General features: G+C 31.6%; 4 protein-coding genes and 1 long non-coding RNA gene across 8 annotated transcripts in view; 3 read left to right on the forward strand and 2 right to left on the reverse strand.

The window, feature by feature from the left end:
- Positions 1-368: 368 nt before the first annotated feature.
- Positions 369-5,743, reverse strand: LOC125385912 (40S ribosomal protein S6-like). The gene is made up of 5 exons (XM_048409931.1): positions 5,602-5,743; positions 2,618-2,822; positions 2,407-2,552; positions 792-992; positions 369-690 (listed from the first exon to the last, which is right to left on the reverse strand). Exons 1-5 carry the CDS (start codon positions 5,605-5,607, stop codon positions 493-495), a joined length of 756 nt encoding a protein of 251 aa, XP_048265888.1. The 5' UTR covers positions 5,608-5,743; the 3' UTR covers positions 369-492.
- On the forward strand, positions 2,822-22,708 carry LOC125385920. The gene is made up of 2 exons (XR_007225668.1): positions 2,822-3,163; positions 21,972-22,708. It is a non-coding gene; the product is annotated as an uncharacterized LOC125385920 (long non-coding RNA).
- Positions 6,233-17,844, forward strand: LOC125385910 (importin-11-like). 3 transcript variants are annotated; one of them, XM_048409928.1, is made up of 15 exons: positions 6,233-6,382; positions 6,474-6,600; positions 6,804-6,904; positions 6,995-7,108; positions 7,190-7,596; positions 7,680-7,943; positions 8,018-8,173; positions 9,329-9,369; positions 9,474-9,656; positions 9,730-9,841; positions 9,914-10,134; positions 10,214-10,378; positions 10,523-10,715; positions 10,789-11,026; positions 17,659-17,844. In XM_048409928.1, the coding sequence occupies exons 2-15, from the start codon at positions 6,478-6,480 to the stop codon at positions 17,660-17,662; spliced, it is 2,322 nt and encodes a 773-aa protein (XP_048265885.1). In that variant the 5' UTR covers positions 6,233-6,382; positions 6,474-6,477; the 3' UTR covers positions 17,663-17,844. The 3 variants fall into 3 exon arrangements, with proteins under 3 accessions (XP_048265885.1, XP_048265886.1, XP_048265884.1); XM_048409929.1 differs by lacking the exon at positions 17,659-17,844 and adding an exon at positions 17,551-17,569; XM_048409927.1 differs by lacking the exon at positions 17,659-17,844 and having other exon boundaries at positions 10,789-11,058.
- LOC125385915 (40S ribosomal protein S6-like) lies at positions 19,177-24,558 on the reverse strand. The gene is made up of 5 exons (XM_048409934.1): positions 24,417-24,558; positions 21,426-21,630; positions 21,215-21,360; positions 19,600-19,800; positions 19,177-19,498 (listed from the first exon to the last, which is right to left on the reverse strand). Exons 1-5 carry the CDS (start codon positions 24,420-24,422, stop codon positions 19,301-19,303), a joined length of 756 nt encoding a protein of 251 aa, XP_048265891.1. The 5' UTR covers positions 24,423-24,558; the 3' UTR covers positions 19,177-19,300.
- Positions 24,559-25,066: 508 nt separating this feature from the next.
- The window catches only part of LOC125384639, a 225,330-nt gene continuing 224,861 nt past the window's right edge, over positions 25,067-25,535 (forward strand). For both annotated transcript variants that reach the window (XM_048409926.1, XM_048409925.1), the window contains exons 1-2: positions 25,067-25,197; positions 25,289-25,415. In XM_048409926.1, coding sequence (XP_048265883.1) covers positions 25,293-25,415 — 123 coding nt within the window. In that variant the 5' untranslated portion in view covers positions 25,067-25,197; positions 25,289-25,292. The remainder of the gene's footprint in view (positions 25,198-25,288; positions 25,416-25,535) is intronic.

Below are 25,535 nucleotides of genomic sequence, written 5' to 3' on the forward strand. Positions count from 1 at the left end.
TCGAACGTTCGGGACCCGGGTTCGATTCCCGGCGCCCGTGATCCTATTTTTCTTCCACGCATCAAAATGGAAGAATAATTAGCAGTATCCCAGCAGCGACATCTACAGCCGGCAATTACTACTATCACGGACAACATATACCACCTCTACAATACTAATTAAGAATAATATTAAAATAACCATTGATGTTGATGATGACCTCTATAATTCCACCTTAATCATTTCAGAAACTTTAAAAATTACTAATTGCTTAAAATGATAAGCTTCTACCTTACGTATATGCTGTATAAATTTAGACGAGTATAATAGTGTATATATGAACATTACGAATATGGAACATGTAAGTGATATTACAAAAAGACAAGATATTACAAAAAAAATATAAATATTTATTAGGCTTATATACAGCTAATATTTAATAGGTTTATATACAACATATTTGTACACAATTTGTTAGTTTCATATTGTATTGGACGGTATCATTGCAGTCTTTTACTTTTGAATGGCGGGTGCAGACTGACTGCCCGATTTGGAATCTCGTATAGAAGCACTACGTCTTCGCTTTAGTTCTTCTTGATGTCTATTCTTAGCTTCCTTTTGCCGTTGTGCTAACAGCTTCGCATATTCTGCTGCTTGTTGCTTGCGAGCCAAGCAACGCTTCGTCTTTAGAGCCAGTCTATGCCTCTTTCTCTATATAAACATATTTTTATTTTACTATAAACTCCATACTTTTGAAAAATTTTAACTGAAACAAAACAACAATATAAATATAGATACATATATGTACAAACCTGGAGTGTAAGTGGGGTAATAAGACGTTGAATTTTAGGGGCTTTCGACCGCTGTGGTTTGCCCTCTTTTTGAATTGGTCGTTTCACAACGAATCGACGGACATCATCTTCCTTCGATAAGTTAAATAGTTTGCGAATTTTGCTCGCTCTCTTGGGTCCTAAACGGCGTGGGACTTCCTTGTCAGTTAAATCCGGGATATCCTGTAAGAATTTAATCAACTTATACATTAAATGCTTCTTAGCATTAAAAATGTTCTTTAACACGTTCACGTGGGCGTTGCAATTTGTATTTCTCGCCGTGGGGCAGCACTCGTATGGATTATTATTTGAAGGCCACATGCAATTCATAGATAGCTGTTATACGAGTGTGCCCTTGGTTGAAGAAAAAAACTTTGGCAGAAAAAAACATTTATTTGTGGTACTGTAAAAATAAACAAAAAATTTCTACCGCCACAAACGATACAAAAACAAAAACGGGGCCACATTGTGAGTTTTGAAAATCGTAGCAGAGTTAAATTTTTTAAATGGATTGACAAAAGACCAGTTTATATGTTTACTACTTCCAAGAATCACATGTGTACAATTATTCAAGGAAAAAATGATGAAGTAAAGTCTGATATTTTTTTATAACGATGCAAAAAGGGGTGATGACTTATCCTATCAAATGACATCGTACTGTAGTTATTTACGGAAAACCGTTAAATGGTACAAAAAAATTATTATACAATTAATATGAGGGACTTGACTCATAATTCCGTGGTACATATATCAAAGATAATGTAATAAAGATATTAATATTTTGCAATTTAGAGAAAAAATTATTGTTCATCTTTGACCAATAATCACCACATTGCAGAAATGGCTATTGAAAAGCAAATACCTTCACAAAATGTTCACATTTTCTCCATTCACATAAAGGATCTGTAAGAAAGTCAAGAAAAAGAAGTAAGGAACGTTATAAATGCTTATATAAAAAAAATTAGAGATTATGCCATGAAAAAAAACTAAAAAAATTACGATATACTGCAATCATTGTGAGAGCCAGCCAGCACTTTGTTTCAAGTGCGTTTAAAAATTGCAAATAGAAATAAATAAACAATTAAGGTAAGGTAATTATAATATTGAATTGCTGTGTTTACTATCGAATTTTTGTTTTGTATGTTTATAATATTGAGATGAAATAAAATAAATCCTACTTCTTTTTCATTTAATAGACGTCAAATTTCCATTTAAATTTTCAAATATTTCAAATTGCGATTTTTTCTAGTTACTAAACGAACTACATTTTTGATGGTACGCACCATCTGATAGAACATTCAAGTGTGAGTCAAGTGTACGCTGCCTGATGCGAGACTCAAGCGCGAGCCACCGGTGATACGCGCCGGCGTGAACGTGTTAATAACTTAACTCACTGATCATTACATCCACAGATATGTTGACTTTTAGTGTATCGCTTATACACTGAGAAAAAGTATAAATTACATAACACAGTCTCCCAAATCAAAACACTATAGTTAATCTTCCATGTTTACGATAGTATCATAAGATAATAAGACAATTCTAAGATACACCCTGAAACATGGATAATAGATAGAAAGTACAGTCAAATTAATACCTTTTCTCCTTTTTTGACAATGACGAGAGCGAGTACTGAAAGGTTGGAATCGACTATGCATCCACGGACAGATTTACGTTTACGCTCACCATCACGTCTAGGTCTGTAGCATGAATGTCCTTTTGAGAGCAATAAACGTACGCGCCCTAGTTACAGGAATTTTTAAAAAATTAAAATCAAACGAAATTAGAATAAAAAATGCTTGTGTTACCATTAGTCAGAACGCCCTGTTTCATAGGAAATCCTTGTTTATCATTGCCGCCGGAGATACGAACGACATATCCCTTCCATTCGTTACCGAGAGCATCAGCCTCTACTTCTGCGCCCATACGCTTTTCATAAAAAATTCTCAGCTTATGTTCATCGGAGATTTCAAACAGTTTTTGACATCCTGTTGCAGGATACGATACGTTCAACTAAAAAACACAAATATTATACAGCATATGCAAAGATTTATCAGCTTTTGCCAGTTTATTTAATGTACGTAATCAAACAAAAATGTTATATATACATAGCCATATAAAGCTTTATTAAAAAGTTAAAACAAAAATTCAAAATACAAGGGGACTAGTAAGAAACTCGTTATCACTATGCTATAAAATAACAGTAGATACAGCACCTTGTAATAAGGCTTCAATTGATTTATACTTATGAAGCATTTTTTGCTTGATAATAGCCATAAAATATATTCACAAAGGTCGGCTGTTTATACTTGTAGAGTGAAATATAGGTTAAACGTCTAAGACATTTTAATGAGGTACTTTCGTAGTATAATAATGAAAATTGTAAATCTTAATGCTCTATATGAAGAAAATTTAGCCTCTTGCCTTATGATTTAAGTTCCAATAGTGTGTGCCATAAACAACAAGATCAGTCACATGTCAAACCAATTTATGATTTGGCTGAGTGTTCGTGTCTTTTTGTAAATGCATGTGTACAGGCACAATTAATTTTACTTTGCAGGATGTTTGATAAATAAATACTACCAACTGATCATTGAACAAGTAAGATTTATTATCTTGAAGTCAATAATAAATCTAATAAATCAATAACATTTTTATTACAATTTCTAAAAAAACATATTTTAAATTATGAACGTCTTGAAAAAATTTACAAAAATTTAATAATCTTCAATCGTGTGATATCTTTCAAAGCGTATTGGTACATGTAATGCAACTTTACATCTTTTGCACTCCCACGTTGTTTCACTACGTTTTTTATGTTTTGTGCATGCTTTACAAGCTCTTGGTGGCTTTGATTTCGATGGTGTTGGATCTATATGCTTGGGAAAATGACCCCAATGTTTTCCATGCAGTCTCTTTGGTAAATCTCCATTCGATAATCGTCCTTTTCGTATATATTCTGGTAATGGTACATTTTTTTAGTAATGATTGGGCTATTTCAATTCTATATTCAGCATAAGTCTGTTTTTTGTGAGTATTTATTTTGTTGAATAAAATGTACGAGTTAAACAGAGCAATATCAAAGCGGTAAAAGAAAACTTTTCGGTATCCTTTCATACATTTCCTCATCACAGGGAAGCATGCTAGCATTCGGTCTTGCCGGTCAATTCCTATCATTCTGCTATTTTGTGTTTTGAAGAAAGAATATAAATGTCTCGTATATCCTTCCATTTTAATGCCATTATTCCATTGCAGCTTCTCATTATATATTCACCCTTTTTTAATTTTACTTTATAAAAATCTTTTGGCATATTATTTCTGTTCCAGTGCACTGTTCCAACAACATTAGTTTTATTGTTAATTAAAGTTTTAAACAGTTTTGGAGAACAATTGTTTAAATATAAAGTATGTCCTTTATGTAATATTGACTGTGATAGCTCTTTGACAACACTTTCAAATGCACTGTTACCAGAATTTATTTTATCACTACCAGTGTATATTTTAAGGTCATAGCAATAACCTGATTCTGACTCACATAATTTATAAAATTTTATACCAAATCTTACCCCTTCTGATGGATTAAATTGTTTATAGGATAAGCGTCCCTTATATTTCATCAATGATTCATTGATAGTAATGTTCTCTTGCATTGTATATACTTCTTTAAATCTTTGATTCAAAAAGTTTATCACAGGTTTTATTTTACATAATTTATCTGTATTGTTAGCCAAATTGTTATCTGCAAAATGCAAACATTTAGTTATTTGCAGAAATCTTTTGAACGGCATTGTTTTTCAGAAAATTGGAGTTTTTATAACTGCTTTCTTAGACCAATTCATTTGAATTGTTGATTTTTTAACTTCAGCCATTATTATACATAGTGCAAAATATATTTTGATTTCACCACAGTCTATAGGAAACCAAGTTTTATCTATTTTTAGTCTTTTATTTTCATTGTTCATTATTTGGTTTGCGTATCGATTCGTCTCCATGACAATATTTTCCCAAAATATATTATCAAATATTATATTAAAAAAGTCTAATTCTTTTTTGTTTTCACCTAACTGACTCAAAATTGCCACTTTTATGCCAGGAATTTCTGTATAATTCCAGATTTTTGGATCATTAGTTTCTTCTTTCCAAATCCATAGCTCTGATTGTTGATGATTACTGTGGTCTTCATCGTCGGTATCATCTTCAATAATCAGTCGCTTACAACGTTTTCGTACAGGAAGTGAAATATCACTACTGTCACTATCACTATTTAAAATATCTATCAAATCACTTTTTGCAATGTTAGCTGAATTTACAATGTTCCCAACAACGCTTAATATTCTTTTTGAAGTCATTTTTGAGAATAAATTTCTAATATTTTTCAAGAAAATATATTTGCATATCCGAATGCGGCCAAGAAAATTAGTAAGTATTTGTCGCGTGTAGCCCCAAGAACGTACCACGTCTCTCACACGTATTATTTACTTTTGGTCCGAATGACTTACCATGTCTCTCACACGTGTTATTTATATTTGGCCCGATCGACGTACCATATCTCTCGCACGATATTGTAGGATAAGGGGTTAAGTATTCTACATTTGGATATGACTTGCTTCATGCTACTTATGCCGAAGATAAATGAAATAAGTCTTATTTTAACATTGGTTAGGTATACAGATAAACGAATGTTTCATAAATTATATATATCTAAAATTACTTATAGCATTTCAATATATAAATTTTTATAGTAACTGTTTGTAATATTTGTTAGATTTTGAAATTATTATTGGATACGTACCTTCATTGTGAGAAGTATCAAGCAATGCAGCGAGCTATAAACAGAAAGACCGTATATCGCACAAGCGGACACTGAATGCGTAGTAGAGTGCGTGCACCGGATATCCGGTTTAAGTCCAATGAAATTTTAAAGTGAAAATAGCAATAAACAAACTCCTTATAAATCTGTAAACAAATCATATTGATACTTATGTTTTCATAGAAATTATAGCTTAAATTTTTAGTAGTAAATTAATTCATCAACGAATTACATTTCTCTGACAAACAGATGTGAAGAAAATTAATAACATTTCTTTCAAATATTTCAAATCACTAATGTATATGTACATATTTTATTATATAGAAAATATATAAATGCAAGAAGAAACATTATTGTTTCTTTATCTTTAAAAGATAAGTAAATATTGAAACATATTCTATCAACAGTATTATTTATACTGTTGTCTATTAGAAAGAACTAGTTTTTAGTTCTGGGATAGCTCTTTGGAAATATTAGAATTTTTGCTTAAATACATGAGTAAATAACATTATCATAATAGGTTGATCATACCTTATACGATATATGAATAATGGATAAATAAATCTAGACTAGAATCGCGTTTTACGAGTAATAAGGTGGTTTACACTATAACAATAACTGTCATTTTGCAGAAAGAGACGAAAGCAGGAGGGGGGCAGCGTTCTGAAATGCCGACTTGCGGGCGTGTGTGACATTTTGATGTAGAGTGTCTTTGATGATTTTCGTCATGTATTGATTTAATACATAGATATTTCCGAAAAAAGTTAAGTTTAGTCGATCTTTTCAGAGGAAAACAAATAACAATGAGCTATTTGAATTTAATGTAAAACATTGAATATATTAATTTTTTGTAGGAAGATGGATGTCGCAGTGATAGAAGTCCTTCAACAAGCGGGTAGTCAGGATCCCACTATTTTGAAACCAGCTGAACAAACTCTAAAACAATGGGAAACTGAAAGGGGATTCTACACTGCGTTATATGTAAGTTGCATGAATAAATGTAAAATAAATTTGATTAGATTGTAAGGAGGCAAAAATTTATTCCTGATCATTTTTATTTTAACTAGCATATATAAGCATATACTATTTGCTTATGTACGTAAGATTATTTTAGGTTATTTATTTTCATTACTAACGAAAGTCTAATTATTATATTGTGAGTAAAATATTAATAATTATTTCAGAATGTGTTTTCTAATCATTCCTTGAGTATCAATATTAGATGGATGGCTATTTTATGTTTCAAAAATGGTGTTGATAAATATTGGAGAAAAAATGCTCCAAAGTAAGTATTCTTTAACGCAATCAAATTTGGCTAATAGTATTAACATCTTAATGTAAATTAATTAATAAATAACATGCATTATTACTACAGTGGAATTGCAGATGACAAAAAGGAATTTCTTAGACAACGTTTAATAGTAAACTTTGAAGAACCTGTAAATCAGTTAGCTATCCAATTGGCAGCTCTCATTGCTAAAATTGCAAGGTAATTGATATTGATTAAATAATTTGCGTTTATTTTTCTCTCTGATTCATAAAATAAGTTAAACGAAATAATGTTGTGCAGATATGATTGGCCTAGAGAATGGCGCTCATTAATTCCAACCTTATTGGATGTTATAAGAGGACAAAATCCTTTGGCCCAGCATCGGGCACTGTTAATATTACATCATGTTGTTAAGTGTTTAGCCTCTAAACGTTTAGTTCCTGGCAGACGACTCTTCCAAGAATTAACCAGTAGTGTGTTCAGTTTTATTCTGAATGTGTGGAATACTTACACAGAATCTTTTCTTATAATGGCATCAAATGGGGCAGACACAAATCAGATACAGGAAGCTTTGGAAAAAGCGTTACTTCTATTGAGAATTCTTAGAACACTTATTGTAAATGGGTTTAATAAGCCTTCAGAATCCCATGATGCTATGTCATTCTTGGAAATTGTTTTTGAACGTGCAAGAACTTGTCTTGAATGTCGTTAGTATATTTCTCCTCTGATACTACCCTTAATATCAGTTATATATTTGTCTCTCTTAATAATGATTTTTATATAATTCTAGGAAAGACATTAATTTCAAGAGGTATACAGATGGAAGTATGCGATAAATTTATAATTCATTTAACTAAAGTATTAATAGGAGTATTAGAAATGCATCCATTTTGCTATGTAGAACTAATACCAACATCATTAGAATTTTCTGTTTTTTATTGTTTCACTGAAGCTGGTCAAGCCCTAGCTTTTGAAAGATTTGTTATACAGTGTTTAAATTTAATGAAAGGCATTTTATTATCTACATACTATAAACCAGCTAAAGTTCTCAAAGGTATATATGATGGATAATGGTATTTTGTAAATTTATGGGTGTGATTTATTAAGCTTGAAAATTTGTTAATACAGATACGAAAAATCCTTTAACGTTGAGAGCAAATCAATTGAGACAAGAATTTTTTACACCTGAAACATTAGCAGAAATTTGTTCAAGGCTGGTAACACATTATTTTCTTTTAACACCTGCTGAATTGGAATTATGGGATACAGATCCAGAAAGTTTTGGTAAATATTTGTATACATACATACATATATATATATATATATATATATATATATATGTCGGAGATGAAAGAACACAGGAACCTTCCCTTTGGAACTTTGGGAAGACCCCTAGTATTGTAATTTAGATTTCACCATAGCCGTATTAAGAAACTGTTGTCATTCGATCCGACTGTATTTATTTGAGATTTATGATAGTGAGCTCGGGCTCGAGGCGACAATCAGTCGCCGAACGTAGCCACGGTCAAAGGGATGAACGTTTTGTCTAACAAAGGCATGAAGTAATTCTATAGCTCTCCTTAAAAGAAATACTTGGGACAGGGCACGACGGTAAACGTTTCAATGGTTTCTGCCCCGTGGCTCGCCACACGCAGACTTTGTCCTTCGGGTAAGATGATTGCCAGATGCCAACGCATCTCCACAGTATATGTTTAGCTGGGCGAGGACCCGCTACGAATATTAAGTTTCAATTATACAAAGTCTTTCAAATAGACAAATAGCCTGTGCCCCAACTACGGGAAGATAAGAGAAATCTATCCTTCCACGAACGACGCTTCTCGCTAGCAACTTTCCCCAAGGACGGCTAATATTTTTCTCTAACCACCAACATGGAAATTGACCAATTAACAGCAACGTCAATTTCCCTCACCCTTCGAACGAAGACTTTTCTCCACGAATCCGATGATCTCGTGCCCTTAGGCACACCCATCATAGTTTTCTTCGACAGCGTCACCGCGACGGAGAGTCATTCTCTCTAGTGCGATCTCATCAGTAATCGACCTGTCTTTCGTATACGTAATAATTGCCCCTTGCTCTAACATACAGTGTAACTTAGACGCTAACGAAGGGTAAAGTTCGTCATCCCGTTGACCGCGGATTCGTTATTGAGCCTAGGATCATTGTCAATAGCTTCTCGAGTATCTAATTATCGCGATTACTTGTCCAATTCCATCATAGTCATATTTGCACTAGTAAATATCTCCTCTATCGCATAACGATCACGTCTAGCGTCAATAGGGATTCGTTTCACGCCCTTAACCCTAACTCTAATCGTAACGCCAACCCGACATATATATATTATGTATATATATAAACATTGTACGTACATATATATATGTATGTAGAATGTTTTATATTTCTTATTTATACTGTTTTCAGTTGTCGATGATGGCGGTGAATCATGGAAATATAGCTTAAGGGTAAATATTTTATAGCCAACTATTTACAAATATTTATAAATGTATTATAATTGTAAAATTATACATTTTTATTTACTTTATAATTAATATTTTATTTTCTTTAGCCTTGTACGGAGTGTCTGTTTGTAGTAATTTTCCATCATTTTGGAGAAGTTCTTGTACCAGTTTTAGTTGAATTAATGCAAAGACATCATCAACCAGTTGACCCGAATAATTTGCATGCTATTCTAGTAAAAGATGCAGTATATAATGCAGTTGGTTTGGCTGCATTTGATTTATACGATGAGGTAAGAACAAAATATCACAAAAAAATCAGTGTAAATAGTCAGTCATCCAGTTTATCACGCTTCTATTTACTAGGTAAATTTTGATCAATGGTTTTCAACTACCTTAAAAGAAGAGTTGAAAATTCGAAGTAACAATTATAGAATTATTAGAAGACGAGTATGTTGGCTTATTGGGCGCTGGACAAGTAAGTAAAGTGCAGCTTTTTAAACAAGTAGGATTTATTATGTAATAATCTTGTATTGTAATAAAATTGCAGCTGTTAAGTTAAGTACAGAGTTAAGACCAGAATTATACAAACTTATGGTTGAAGTTTTGAGTCCTGAAGAAGATCTGGGTGTTCGCTTAGCAGCAAGCGATGCTTTAAAACTTGCGATAGATGATTTTCAATTTAATCCGGAAGAATTCTCGCCATATTTAGAACCAGCATTCTCTTTATTATTTTCGCTCCTAAAAGAAGTAAAAGAATGTGATACCAAGGTATGTATGTATATACTGTTATATGTTACTTTTAAAATATTGTTGTAGTTCGCAAAAACATATTTTAAATAATTTTCAGATGTATGTGTTATACGTGTTATCATTTATGATTGAACATGCTGGTAGTGAAATAAACCCACTTGTTGGAGCCCTCAGTTCATATTTGCCAGCACTTTGGCAAGAATGTGAAGAACATAATATGCTAAGATGTGCTATAATTTCAACACTTGTACATCTGGAAAAGGTACATATTTTTTATATTGTTTAATGAACTAAACTATATTAATATAAATCAAATTATTAATTTTGATATTGATAAATCAAATATATAACTCAATGATTTTATTAAAAATTTTAAATAATAGATAATATTTGAATTATTTTTTAGGCTTTAGGTTCTGAAAGCGTCCTTATAGAACCACAAGTAGTAGGTGTTATTGCATTAAGTTGTGACGTCAATCAAAATTGTCACGTTTATTTGTTAGAAGATGGCTTGCGATTACGGTTAGCTTTACTGCAAAATGCAGCTGCACCAACATTGGCTATAACGGAACTGACTAAAAATTTGCCTGCTGTATTAGGTTAGTAAATAATTCTATTTGACTATGATTCTTATAAACATGCAGAAAACTTGATGATCTTTATATTTTTCAGAAAAATCATTTGAACATTTAAAATTATGTTTGTATATAGTTCAAGCATATGTAATATTAAGTCCCCAAGAATTTTTAAGTCAAAGAGGAGCGATTATAATCGAAACACTTAGGCCACTTTTAGGAGATTTGAACTCGGAAGGAGTTGTAATGATAATGACAGTGTTTGAAATGTGTTTATGTGCTTCACCTCGGCAAAGTGCAAAACTTATTAAACCTGTTTTGATAACTATATTTGAGAGAGTATAGTTGCTTCAGTATGTTATAACAAGTTATGCACATTAATATTTCTTTGAATTTTGATAGAAATATGTATAAGGAAGAAGAAGTTACGATGACGATGACTATGTATTTATCTATCGTGGCAACAGAACGTTATACGTTATGTCGTAACAGTATATAACGTTATACGTTGTATCGTAATACTATATAACATTATACGTTATATCGAAATAGTATAGGGTCATACGTTATGTCTTAATACTATGTAACGTTATACGTTATATCGTAATGTGATATAACGTTATACGTTATATCGTAATGTGATATAACGTTATACGTTATATTGTAATACTATATAACGTTACACGTTGTAACTGTATACTACATAACGTTATGCGTTATATCGTAATGTTATATAACGTTATACGTTATATTGTAATACTTCGTAACGTTATACGTTGTAACTGTATACTACATAACGTTATACGTTATATCGTAATGTGATATAACGTTATACGTTATATTGTAATACTATATAACGTTATACGTTGTAACTGTATACTACATAACGTTATACGTTATATCGTAATACTACATAACGTTATATGATATATCGTAATAGTATGTAATGTTATAAGTTGTAACGGTATACTACATAACGTTATACTTTATATCGTAATACTATACAACATTATATGTTATATCGTAATACTATATAGCGTTATACGTTATATGGTAATACTATATAAAGTTATACGTTATATCGTAATACTGTAGAACGTTATACGTTATATCGTAATACTATATACCGTTATACGTTATGTCGTAACAGTATATAACGTTATACGTTATATCGTAATATTATATAATGTTATTGGTTATATTGTCATGCTATGCAGCGTTATACAATATATCGTAATACTATATAATCTTATACGTTCTAACGGTATACTACATAACGTTATACTTTATATTGTAATACTATATAGCGTTATACATTATATCGTAATACTATATAACGTTATACGTTATATCGAAATACTATACAACGTTATACGTTATATCGTAATACTATGTAACGTTATACGTAGTAACTGCATACTACATAACGTTATACGTTATATCGTAATGTTATATAACGTTATACGTTATATCGTAATACTATGTAACGTTATACGTTGTAACGGTATACTACATAACGTTATACGTTATATCGTAATGTTATATAACGTTATACGTTATATCGTAATACTATATAACGTTATACGTTGTAACTGTATACTACATAACGTTATACGTTATATCGTAATATTATATGACGTTATATCGTAATGTCGTAATGTGTTATATCGTAATACTATATAACGTTATACGTTATGTCGTAATACTATACAACGTTATACGTTATATCGTAATACTATATAGCAGTATACGTTATATCGTAATAGTATAGCGTTATACGTTATATCGTAATACTATATAACGTTAAACGTTATATCGTAACAGTATATAACGTTATACGTTGTAACTGTATACTACATAACGTTATGCGTTATATCGTAGTGTTATATAACGTTATACGTTATATTGTAATACTTTGTAACGTTATACGTTATATTGTAATACTTTGTAACGTTATACGTTGTAACTGTATACTACATAACGTTATACGTTATATCGTAATGTGATATAATGTTATACGTTATATTGTAATACTATATAACGTTATACGTTGTAACTGTATACTACATAGCGTTATGCGTTATATCGTAATGTTATATAACGTTATACGTTATATTGTAATACTTTGTAACGTTATACGTTGTAACTGTATACTACACAACGTTACACGTTATATCGTAATGTTATATAACTTTATACGTTGTAACGGAATACTACATAACGTTATACGTTATATCGTAATACTATATAGCATTATACGTTATATCGTAATAGTATAGCGTTATACGTTATGTCGTAATACTATATAGCGTTATACGTTGTAACTGTATACTACATAACGTTATACGATATATCGAAATACTATACAACGTTATACGTTATATCGTAATACTATGTAACGTTATACGTTGTAACTGTATACTACATAACGTTATACGTTATATCGTAATGTGATATAACGTTATACGTTATATTGTAATACTATATAACGTTATACGTTGTAACTGTATACTACATAACATTATACGTTATATCGCAATATTTTTTAACGTTATACGTTATATCGTAATACTATACAACGTTATACGTTATATCGTAATACTATATAGCATTATACGTTATATCGTAATAATATAGCGTTATACGTTATGTCGTAATACTATATAACGTTATACATTATATCGTAATACTATATAACGTTATACGTTGTAACCGTATACTACGTAACGTTATACTTTATATAGTAATACTATATAACGTTATGCGTTATATCCCAATACTATACAACGTTATACGTTACATCGTAGTACTATAGAACGTTATACGTTATATCGTAATATTATATAACGTTATTCGTTATATCGTAATGCTATATAGCGTTATACATTATATCGTAAGACTATATAACGTTATACGTTATGTCGTAATACTATATAACGTTATACGTTGTAACCGTATACTACGTAACGTTATACGTTATATCGTAATGTGATATAACGTTATACGTTATATTGTAATACTATATAACGTTATACGTTGTAACTGTATACTACATAACGTTATACGTTATATCGCAATATTATTTAACGTTATACGTTATATCGTAATACTATATAACGTTATACGTTATATCGAAATACTATACAACGTTATACGTTATATCGTAATACTATGTAACGTTATACGTTGTAACGGTATACTACATAACGTTACACGTTATATCGTAATGTTACATAACGTTATACGTTATATCGTAATACTATGTAACGTTATACGTTGTAACGGTATACTACATAACGTTATACGTTATATCATAATGTTATATAACGTTACACGTTATAACGTAATTCTATACAGCGTTATACGTTATATCGTAATACTATATAACGTTATACGTTATATCGTAATGCTATACAGCGTTATACTTTATATCGTAATAGTATATAACGTTATAAGATGTATCCTAATACTATATAACGTTAAACGTTATTACGTAATAGTATACAACTTTATACGTTATATGATAGTACTATATAACGTCATACGTTATTACGTAATAGTATATATCGCTATACGTTATATGGTAATAATATACAACGTTATACGTGATATGGTAATACTACATAACGCTATACGTTACTACGTAATTGTATATAACGTGATATGTTATTACGTAATAGGATATACCGTTATACGTTATTACGTAATAGTATATCGTTATGCGTTATTACGTAATAGTATATAACGTTATACGTTATTACGTAATAGTTTATAACGTGATACGTTATTACGTATTAGTATATACCGTTATACGTTATATGGCAATAATATACAACGTTATACGTAATATAGTGATACTATATAACGTTATAGGTTATTACGTAACAGTATATAACATTATGCGTTATTACGTAGTAGTATATAACGTGATACGTTATTTCGTAATAGTATATAACGTGATACGTTATTACGTAATAGTATATATCGCTATACGTTATATGGTAATAATATACAACGTTATACGTGATATGGTAATACTACATAACGCTATACGTTATTACGTAATAGTATATAACGTGATATGTTATTACGTAATAGGATATACCGTCATACGTTATATGGTAATAACATACAACGTTATACAAGATACAGTGATACTATATAACGTCATACGTTATTACGTAATAGTATATATCGTTGTACGTTATATGGCAATAGTACACAACGTTATACGTGATATGGTAATACCATATAACGTTATACGTTATTACGTAATAGTATATAACGTTATGTGTTATTACGTAATAGTGTATAACGTTATACGTTATTACGTAGTAGTATATCGTTATGCGTTATTACGCAATAGTATATAACGTTATACGTTATCACGTAATAGTTTATAACGTGATACGTTATTACGTAATAGTATATATCGCTATACGTTATATGGTATTAATATACAACGTTATACGTGATATGGTAATACTACATATCGCTATACTTTATTACGTAATATTATATAACGTTATACTTGATATGGTAATACCATATAACGTTATACGTTATTACGTAATAGTATATAACGTTATACGTTATTACGTAATAGTATATAACGTGATACGTTATTACGTAACAGTATACAACGTTATACGTGATATGGTAATACTATATAACGTTATACGCTATTACGTAACAGTATACAACGTTATACGTGATATGGTAATACTATATAACGTGATACGTTATTACGTAACAGTATACAACGTTATACGTTATATGATAGTACTATATAACGTCATACGTTATTACGTAATATTATATATCGTTATACGTTATATGGTAATAATACACAACGTTATACGTTATGTGGCAATACCATATAACGTTATACGTTATTACGTAATATTATATATCGTTATACGTTATATGGTAATAATACACAACGTTATACGTTATGTGGCAATACCGTATAACGTTATACGTTATTACGTAATAGGATATACCGTTATACGTTATATGGTAATAATATACAACGTTATACGTGATATAGTGATACTATATAACGTTATACGTTATTACGTAATAGTATATAACGTTATACGTTATTACGTAATAGTATATAACGTGATACGTTATTGCGTAACAGTATACAACGTTATACGTGATATGGTAATACTATATAACGTTATACGCTATTACGTAACAGTATACAACGTTATACGTGATATGGTAATACTATATAACGTGATACGTTATTACGTAACAGTATACAACGTTATACGTTATATGATAGTACTATATAATGTCATACGTTATTACGTAATATTATATATCGTTATACGTTATATGGTAATAATACACAACGTTATACGTTATGTGGCAATACCATATAACGTTATACGTTATTACGTAATATATATCGTTATACGTTATATGGTAATAATACACAACGTTATACGTTATGTGGCAATACCGTATAACGTTATACGTTATTACGTAATAGGATATACCGTTATACGTTATATGGTAATAATATACAACGTTATACGTGATATAGTGATACTATATAACGTTATACGTTATTACGTAATAGTATATAACGTTATACGTTATTACGTAATAGTATATAACGTGATACGTTATTACGTAACAGTATACAACGTTATACGTGATATGGTAATACTATATAACGTTATACGCTATTACGTAACAGTATACAACGTTATACGTGATATGGTAATACTATATAACGTGATACGTTATTACGTAACAGTATACAACGTTATACGTTATATGATAGTACTATATAACGTCATACGTTATTACGTAATATTATATATCGTTATACGTTATATGGTAATAATACACAACGTTATACGTTATGTGGCAATACCATATAACGTTATACGTTATTACGTAATATTATATATCGTTATACGTTATATGGTAATAATACACAACGTTATATGTTATGTGGCAATACCATATAACGTTATACGTTATTACGTAATAGGATATAGCGTTATACGTTATATGGTAATAATATACAACGTTATACGTGATATAGTGATACTATATAACGTTATACGTTATTACGTAATAGTATATAACGTTATACGTTTTTACGTAATAGTATATAACGTGATACGTTATTACGTAACAGTATACAACGTTATACGTGATATGGTAATACTATATAACGTTATACGCTATTACGTAACAGTATACAACGTTATACGTGATATGGTAATACTATATAACGTGATACGTTATTACGTAACAGTATACAACGTTATACGTTATATGATAGTACTATATAACGTCATACGTTATTACGTAATATTATATATCGTTATACGTTATATGGTAATAATACACAACGTTATACGTTATGTGGCAATACCATATAACGTTATACGTTATTACGTAATATTATATATCGTTATACGTTATATGGTAATAATACACAACGTTATATGTTATGTGGCAATACCATATAACGTTATACGTTATTACGTAATAGGTTATACCGTTATACGTTATATGGTAATAATATACAACGTTATACGTGATATAGTGATACTATATAACGTTATACGTTATTACGTAATAGTATATAGCGTTATACGTTTTTACGTAATAGTATATAACGTGATACGTTATTACGTAACAGTATACAACGTTATACGTGATATGGTAATACTATATAACGTTATACGCTATTACGTAACAGTATACAACGTTATACGTGATATGGTAATACTATATAACGTGATACGTTATTACGTAACAGTATACAACTTTATACGTTATATGATAGTGCTATATAACGTCATACGTTATTATTATTACGAAAAAGCTGAAACGAGCACAACGAACGGCCCTGTGCATAACAACGACGGCATACCGTACCGTCTCCCACGCGGCACTTTGCGTGTTGACCGGGAATCTCCCGATTTACGTAAAGATAAAGATGCTCGGAGAGACCTACGAGAGGAACAAGATCCATGAGTCCAGGATTGGCGCTGATGACGGCTGCAAGCTGAAGGAGGAACTGGAGGCGATTCGCAAGAAGGCCCAAGAGGAGTGGCAGAAGGAATGGAACAGCTACAAAAAGGAGAATGTCACGAAGAAATTAATACCGAGTGCGCTGCTATTTACCAAAAAGAAGATGGACATCGATCACCACACCATGCAGCTTCTAACCGGGCATGGGAGCTTCGGTGTCTATAGGAAGAGGATTGGCAAGGACAGCGACAGCAACTGTCTCAACTGTGGAGACCCTAACGACGATGCAGAGCACGCCCTCTTCGCGTGCCCGAAGTGAAAGGACAGAAGGATCGAGCTGGAGAACGCTCTTGGCGAGAAGATAGGCGTGGACAATCTGATCGCCACGGTGACCGCCAAGAACGAGAGCTGGAATAAATTCAGGCAATTCTGCAAGACCGTCATGTGTCACAGGAGGGTGACAGCGAGGGCCTGGGAAGAGGCAAGGAGGAGAACGAGTGAAACAACAACTACGCGGAGCAATGAAGGCAAGAATACAAAAGAACGAAAAACCGCAGAAGGAGATCAGCCCAGTATCCTGAACTGGCTGAGAAGATGACATGAGCAGTAACTGCCCGAAGAGGTAGATACAACGGGGCACGAAAGGACAACCCTGATGACTGCCGACAGGTTTTACCGGGGTTGTCTGCCCTCAAAGCGGAGGAAGAAGGAGGAGGGGTTTTTAGTGGGTATGGCAACGACATCCGACCGACTCCCACATAACCCAGTGACGCGGGTTACGGGGCATGCGTAATAGCATTTTCCCCTCCTCACGCAAAAAAAAAAAGAGTGATGTAGCCATCGCAAAGTTCATGGGCATCACCACCAGCACGTCATACTAAAGAGAGGAACAGAGTCCTACGACCGTACACGGAACGCCCTGCACCGTACCGAGAGGTATCCATGACCATATCGAAGACATCGCACAACATCTGCAAGGATAGGACAACAATCGGCTGACGCTTTACCACGTTAAGATCTATAATGTTATCTCTGGTAAGGGTGTATTGTAGCGGCACTCGACAACAAATACCGCTACTCGACACTAACTAAGCAACCAACTCTAGGTTTCGAACGTTCGGGACCCGGGTTCGATTCCCGGCGCCCGTGATCCTATTTTTCTTCCACGCATCAAAATGGAAGAATAATTAGCATTATCCCAGCAGCGACATCTACAGCCGGCAATTACTACTATCACGGACAACATATACCACCTCTACAATACTAATTAAGAATAATATTAAAATAACCATTGATGTTGATGATGACCTCTATAATTCCACCTTAATCATTTCAGAAACTTTAAAAATTACTAATTGCTTAAAATGATAAGCTTCTACCTTACGTATATGCTGTATAAATTTAGACGAGTATAATAGTGTATATATGAACATTACGAATATGGAACATGTAAGTGATATTACAAAAAGACAAGATATTACAAAAAAAATATAAATATTTATTAGGCTTATATACAGCTAATATTTAATAGGTTTATATACAACATATTTGTACACAATTTGTTAGTTTCATATTGTATTGGACGGTATCATTGCAGTCTTTTACTTTTGAATGGCGGGTGCAGACTGACTGCCCGATTTGGAATCTCGTATAGAAGCACTACGTCTTCGCTTTAGTTCTTCTTGATGTCTATTCTTAGCTTCCTTTTGCCGTTGTGCTAACAGCTTCGCATATTCTGCTGCTTGTTGCTTGCGAGCCAAGCAACGCTTCGTCTTTAGAGCCAGTCTATGCCTCTTTCTCTATATAAACATATTTTTATTTTACTATAAACTCCATACTTTTGAAAAATTTTAACTGAAACAAAACAACAATATAAATATAGATACATATATGTACAAACCTGGAGTGTAAGTGGGGTAATAAGACGTTGAATTTTAGGGGCTTTCGACCGCTGTGGTTTGCCCTCTTTTTGAATTGGTCGTTTCACAACGAATCGACGGACATCATCTTCCTTCGATAAGTTAAATAGTTTGCGAATTTTGCTCGCTCTCTTGGGTCCTAAACGGCGTGGGACTTCCTTGTCAGTTAAATCCGGGATATCCTGTAAGAATTTAATCAACTTATACATTAAATGCTTCTTAGCATTAAAAATGTTCTTTAACACGTTCACGTGGGCGTTGCAATTTGTATTTCTCGCCGTGGGGCAGCACTCGTATGGATTATTATTTGAAGGCCACATGCAATTCATAGATAGCTGTTATACGAGTGTGCCCTTGGTTGAAGAAAAAAACTTTGGCAGAAAAAAACATTTATTTGTGGTACTGTAAAAATAAACAAAAAATTTCTACCGCCACAAACGATACAAAAACAAAAACGGGGCCACATTGTGAGTTTTGAAAATCGTAGCAGAGTTAAATTTTTTAAATGGATTGACAAAAGACCAGTTTATATGTTTACTACTTCCAAGAATCACATGTGTACAATTATTCAAGGAAAAAATGATGAAGTAAAGTCTGATATTTTTTTATAACGATGCAAAAAGGGGTGATGACTTATCCTATCAAATGACATCGTACTGTAGTTATTTACGGAAAACCGTTAAATGGTACAAAAAAATTATTATACAATTAATATGAGGGACTTGACTCATAATTCCGTGGTACATATATCAAAGATAATGTAATAAAGATATTAATATTTTGCAATTTAGAGAAAAAATTATTGTTCATCTTTGACCAATAATCACCACATTGCAGAAATGGCTATTGAAAAGCAAATACCTTCACAAAATGTTCACATTTTCTCCATTCACATAAAGGATCTGTAAGAAAGTCAAGAAAAAGAAGTAAGGAACGTTATAAATGCTTATATAAAAAAAATTAGAGATTATGCCATGAAAAAAAACTAAAAAAATTACGATATACTGCAATCATTGTGAGAGCCAGCCAGCACTTTGTTTCAAGTGCGTTTAAAAATTGCAAATAGAAATAAATAAACAATTAAGGTAAGGTAATTATAATATTGAATTGCTGTGTTTACTATCGAATTTTTGTTTTGTATGTTTATAATATTGAGATGAAATAAAATAAATCCTACTTCTTTTTCATTTAATAGACGTCAAATTTCCATTTAAATTTTCAAATATTTCAAATTGCGATTTTTTCTAGTTACTAAACGAACTACATTTTTGATGGTACGCACCATCTGATAGAACATTCAAGTGTGAGTCAAGTGTACGCTGCCTGATGCGAGACTCAAGCGCGAGCCACCGGTGATACGCGCCGGCGTGAACGTGTTAATAACTTAACTCACTGATCATTACATCCACAGATATGTTGACTTTTAGTGTATCGCTTATACACTGAGAAAAAGTATAAATTACATAACACAGTCTCCCAAATCAAAACACTATAGTTAATCTTCCATGTTTACGATAGTATCATAAGATAATAAGACAATTCTAAGATACACCCTGAAACATGGATAATAGATAGAAAGTACAGTCAAATTAATACCTTTTCTCCTTTTTTGACAATGACGAGAGCGAGTACTGAAAGGTTGGAATCGACTATGCATCCACGGACAGATTTACGTTTACGCTCACCATCACGTCTAGGTCTGTAGCATGAATGTCCTTTTGAGAGCAATAAACGTACGCGCCCTAGTTACAGGAATTTTTAAAAAATTAAAATCAAACGAAATTAGAATAAAAAATGCTTGTGTTACCATTAGTCAGAACGCCCTGTTTCATAGGAAATCCTTGTTTATCATTGCCGCCGGAGACGCGAACGACATATCCCTTCCATTCGTTACCGAGAGCATCAGCCTCTACTTCTGCGCCCATACGCTTTTCATAAAAAATTCTCAGCTTATGTTCATCGGAGATTTCAAACAGTTTTTGACATCCTGTTGCAGGATACGATACGTTCAACTAAAAAACACAAATATTATACAGCATATGCAAAGATTTATCAGCTTTTGCCAGTTTATTTAATGTACGTAATCAAACAAAAATGTTATATATACATAGCCATATAAAGCTTTATTAAAAAGTTAAAACAAAAATTCAAAATACAAGGGGACTAGTAAGAAACTCGTTATCACTATGCTATAAAATAACAGTAGATACAGCACCTTGTAATAAGGCTTCAATTGATTTATACTTATGAAGCATTTTTTGCTTGATAATAGCCATAAAATATATTCACAAAGGTCGGCTGTTTATACTTGTAGAGTGAAATATAGGTTAAACGTCTAAGACATTTTAATGAGGTTATGCTTACTTTCGTAGTATAATAATGAAAATTGTAAATCTTAATGCTCTATATGAAGAAAATTTAGCCTCTTGCCTTATGATTTAAGTTCCAATAGTGTGTGCCATAAACAACAAGATCAGTCACATGTCAAACCAATTTATGATTTGGCTGAGTGTTCGTGTCTTTTTGTAAATGCATGTGTACAGGCACAATTAATTTTACTTTGCAGGATGTTTGATAAATAAATACTACCAACTGATCATTGAACAAGTAAGATTTATTATCTTGAAGTCAATAATAAATCTAATAAATCAATAACATTTTTATTACAATTTCTAAAAAAACATATTTTAAATTATGAACGTCTTGAAAAAATTTACAAAAATTTAATAATCTTCAATCGTGTGATATCTTTCAAAGCGTATTGGTACATGTAATGCAACTTTACATCTTTTGCACTCCCACGTTGTTTCACTACGTTTTTTATGTTTTGTGCATGCTTTACAAGCTCTTGGTGGCTTTGATTTCGATGGTGTTGGATCTATATGCTTGGGAAAATGACCCCAATGTTTTCCATGCAGTCTCTTTGGTAAATCTCCATTCGATAATCGTCCTTTTCGTATATATTCTGGTAATGGTACATTTTTTTAGTAATGATTGGGCTATTTCAATTCTATATTCAGCATAAGTCTGTTTTTTGTGAGTATTTATTTTGTTGAATAAAATGTACGAGTTAAACAGAGCAATATCAAAGCTGTAAAAGAAAACTTTTCGGTATCCTTTCATACATTTCCTCATCACAGGGAAGCATGCTAGCATTCGGTCTTGCCGGTCAATTCCTATCATTCTGCTATTTTGTGTTTTGAAGAAAGAATATAAATGTCTCGTATATCCTTCCATTTTAATGCCATTATTCCATTGCAGCTTCTCATTATATATTCACCCTTTTTTAATTTTACTTTATAAAAATCTTTTGGCATATTATTTCTGTTCCAGTGCACTGTTCCAACAACATTAGTTTTATTGTTAATTAAAGTTTTAAACAGTTTTGGAGAACAATTGTTTAAATATAAAGTATGTCCTTTATGTAATATTGACTGTGATAGCTCTTTGACAACACTTTCAAATGCACTGTTACCAGAATTTATTTTATCACTACCAGTGTATATTTTAAGGTCATAGCAATAACCTGATTCTGACTCACATAATTTATAAAATTTTATACCAAATCTTACCCCTTCTGATGGATTAAATTGTTTATAGGATAAGCGTCCCTTATATTTCATCAATGATTCATTGATAGTAATGTTCTCTTGCATTGTATATACTTCTTTAAATCTTTGATTCAAAAAGTTTATCACAGGTTTTATTTTACATAATTTATCTGTATTGTTAGCCAAATTGTTATCTGCAAAATGCAAACATTTAGTTATTTGCAGAAATCTTTTGAACGGCATTGTTTTTCAGAAAATTGGAGTTTTTATAACTGCTTTCTTAGACCAATTCATTTGAATTGTTGGTTTTTTAACTTCAGCCATTATTATACATAGTGCAAAATATATTTTGATTTCACCACAGTCTATAGGAAACCAAGTTTTATCTATTTTTAGTCTTTTATTTTCATTGTTCATTATTTGGTTTGCGTATCGATTCGTCTCCATGACAATATTTTCCCAAAATATATTATCAAATATTATATTAAAAAAGTCTAATTCTTTTTTGTTTTCACCTAACTGACTCAAAATTGCCACTTTTATGCCAGGAATTTCTGTATAATTCCAGATTTTTGGATCATTAGTTTCTTCTTTCCAAATCCATAGCTCTGATTGTTGATGATTACTGTGGTCTTCATCGTCGGTATCATCTTCAATAATCAGTCGCTTACAACGTTTTCGTACAGGAAGTGAAATATCACTACTGTCACTATCACTATTTAAAATATCTATCAAATCACTTTTTGCAATGTTAGCTGAATTTACAATGTTCCCAACAACGCTTAATATTCTTTTTGAAGTCATTTTTGAGAATAAATTTCGAATATTTTTCAAGAAAATATATTTGCATATCCGAATGCGGCCAAGAAAATTAGTAAGTATTTGTCGCGTGTAGCCCCAAGAACGTACCACGTCTCTCACACGTATTATTTACTTTTGGTCCGAATGACTTACCATGTCTCTCACACGTGTTATTTATATTTGGCCCGATCGACGTACCATATCTCTCGCACGATATTGTAGGATAAGGGGTTAAGTATTCTACATTTGGATATGACTTGCTTCATGCTACTTATGCCGAAGATAAATGAAATAAGTCTTATTTTAACATTGGTTAGGTATACAGATAAACGAATGTTTCATAAATTATATATATCTAAAATTACTTATAGCATTTCAATATATAAATTTTTATAGTAACTGTTTGTAATATTTGTTAGATTTTGAAATTATTATTGGATACGTACCTTCATTGTGAGAAGTATCAAGCAATGCAGCGAGCTATAAACAGAAAGACCGTATATCGCACAAGCGGACACTGAATGCGTAGTAGAGTGCGTGCACCGGATATCCGGTTTAAGTCCAATGAAATTTTAAAGTGAAAATAGCAATAAACAAACTCCTTATAAATCTGTAAACAAATCATATTGATACTTATGTTTTCATAGAAATTATAGCTTAAATTTTTAGTAGTAAATTAATTCATCAACGAATTACATTTCTCTGACAAACAGATGTGAAGAAAATTAATAACATTTCTTTCAAATATTTCAAATCACTAATGTATATGTACATATTTTATTATATAGAAAATATATAAATGCAAGAAGAAACATTATTGTTTCTTTATCTTTAAAAGATAAGTAAATATTGAAACATATTCTATCAACAGTATTATTTATACTGTTGTCTATTAGAAAGAACTAGTTTTTAGTTCTGGGATAGCTCTTTGGAAATATTAGAATTTTTGCTTAAATACATGAGTAAATAACATTATCATAATAGGTTGATCATACCTTATACGATATATGAATAATGGATAAATAAATCTAGACTAGAATCGCGTTTTACGAGTAATAAGGTGGTTTACACTATAACAATAACTGTCATTTTGCAGAAAGAGACGAAAGCAGGAGGGGGGCAGCGTTCTGAAATGCCGACTTGCGGGCGTGTGTGACATTTTGATGTAGAGTGTCTTTGATGATTTTCGTCATGTATTGATTTAATACATAGATATTTCCGAAAAAAGTTAAGTTTAGTCGATCTTTTCAGAGGAAAACAAATAACAATGAGCTATTTGAATTTAATGTAAAACATTGAATATATTAATTTTTTGTAGGAAGATGGATGTCGCAGTGATAGAAGTCCTTCAACAAGCGGGTAGTCAGGATCCCACTATTTTGAAACCAGCTGAACAAACTCTAAAACAATGGGAAACTGAAAGGGGATTCTACACTGCGTTATATGTAAGTTGCATGAATAAATGTAAAATAAATTTGATTAGATTGTAAGGAGGCAAAAATTTATTCCTGATCATTTTTATTTTAACTAGCATATATAAGCATATACTATTTGCTTATGTACGT

Source organism: Bombus terrestris, chromosome 11, assembly GCF_910591885.1.
Source record: "Bombus terrestris chromosome 11, iyBomTerr1.2, whole genome shotgun sequence".
NCBI lineage: Eukaryota > Metazoa > Arthropoda > Insecta > Hymenoptera > Apidae > Bombus > Bombus terrestris.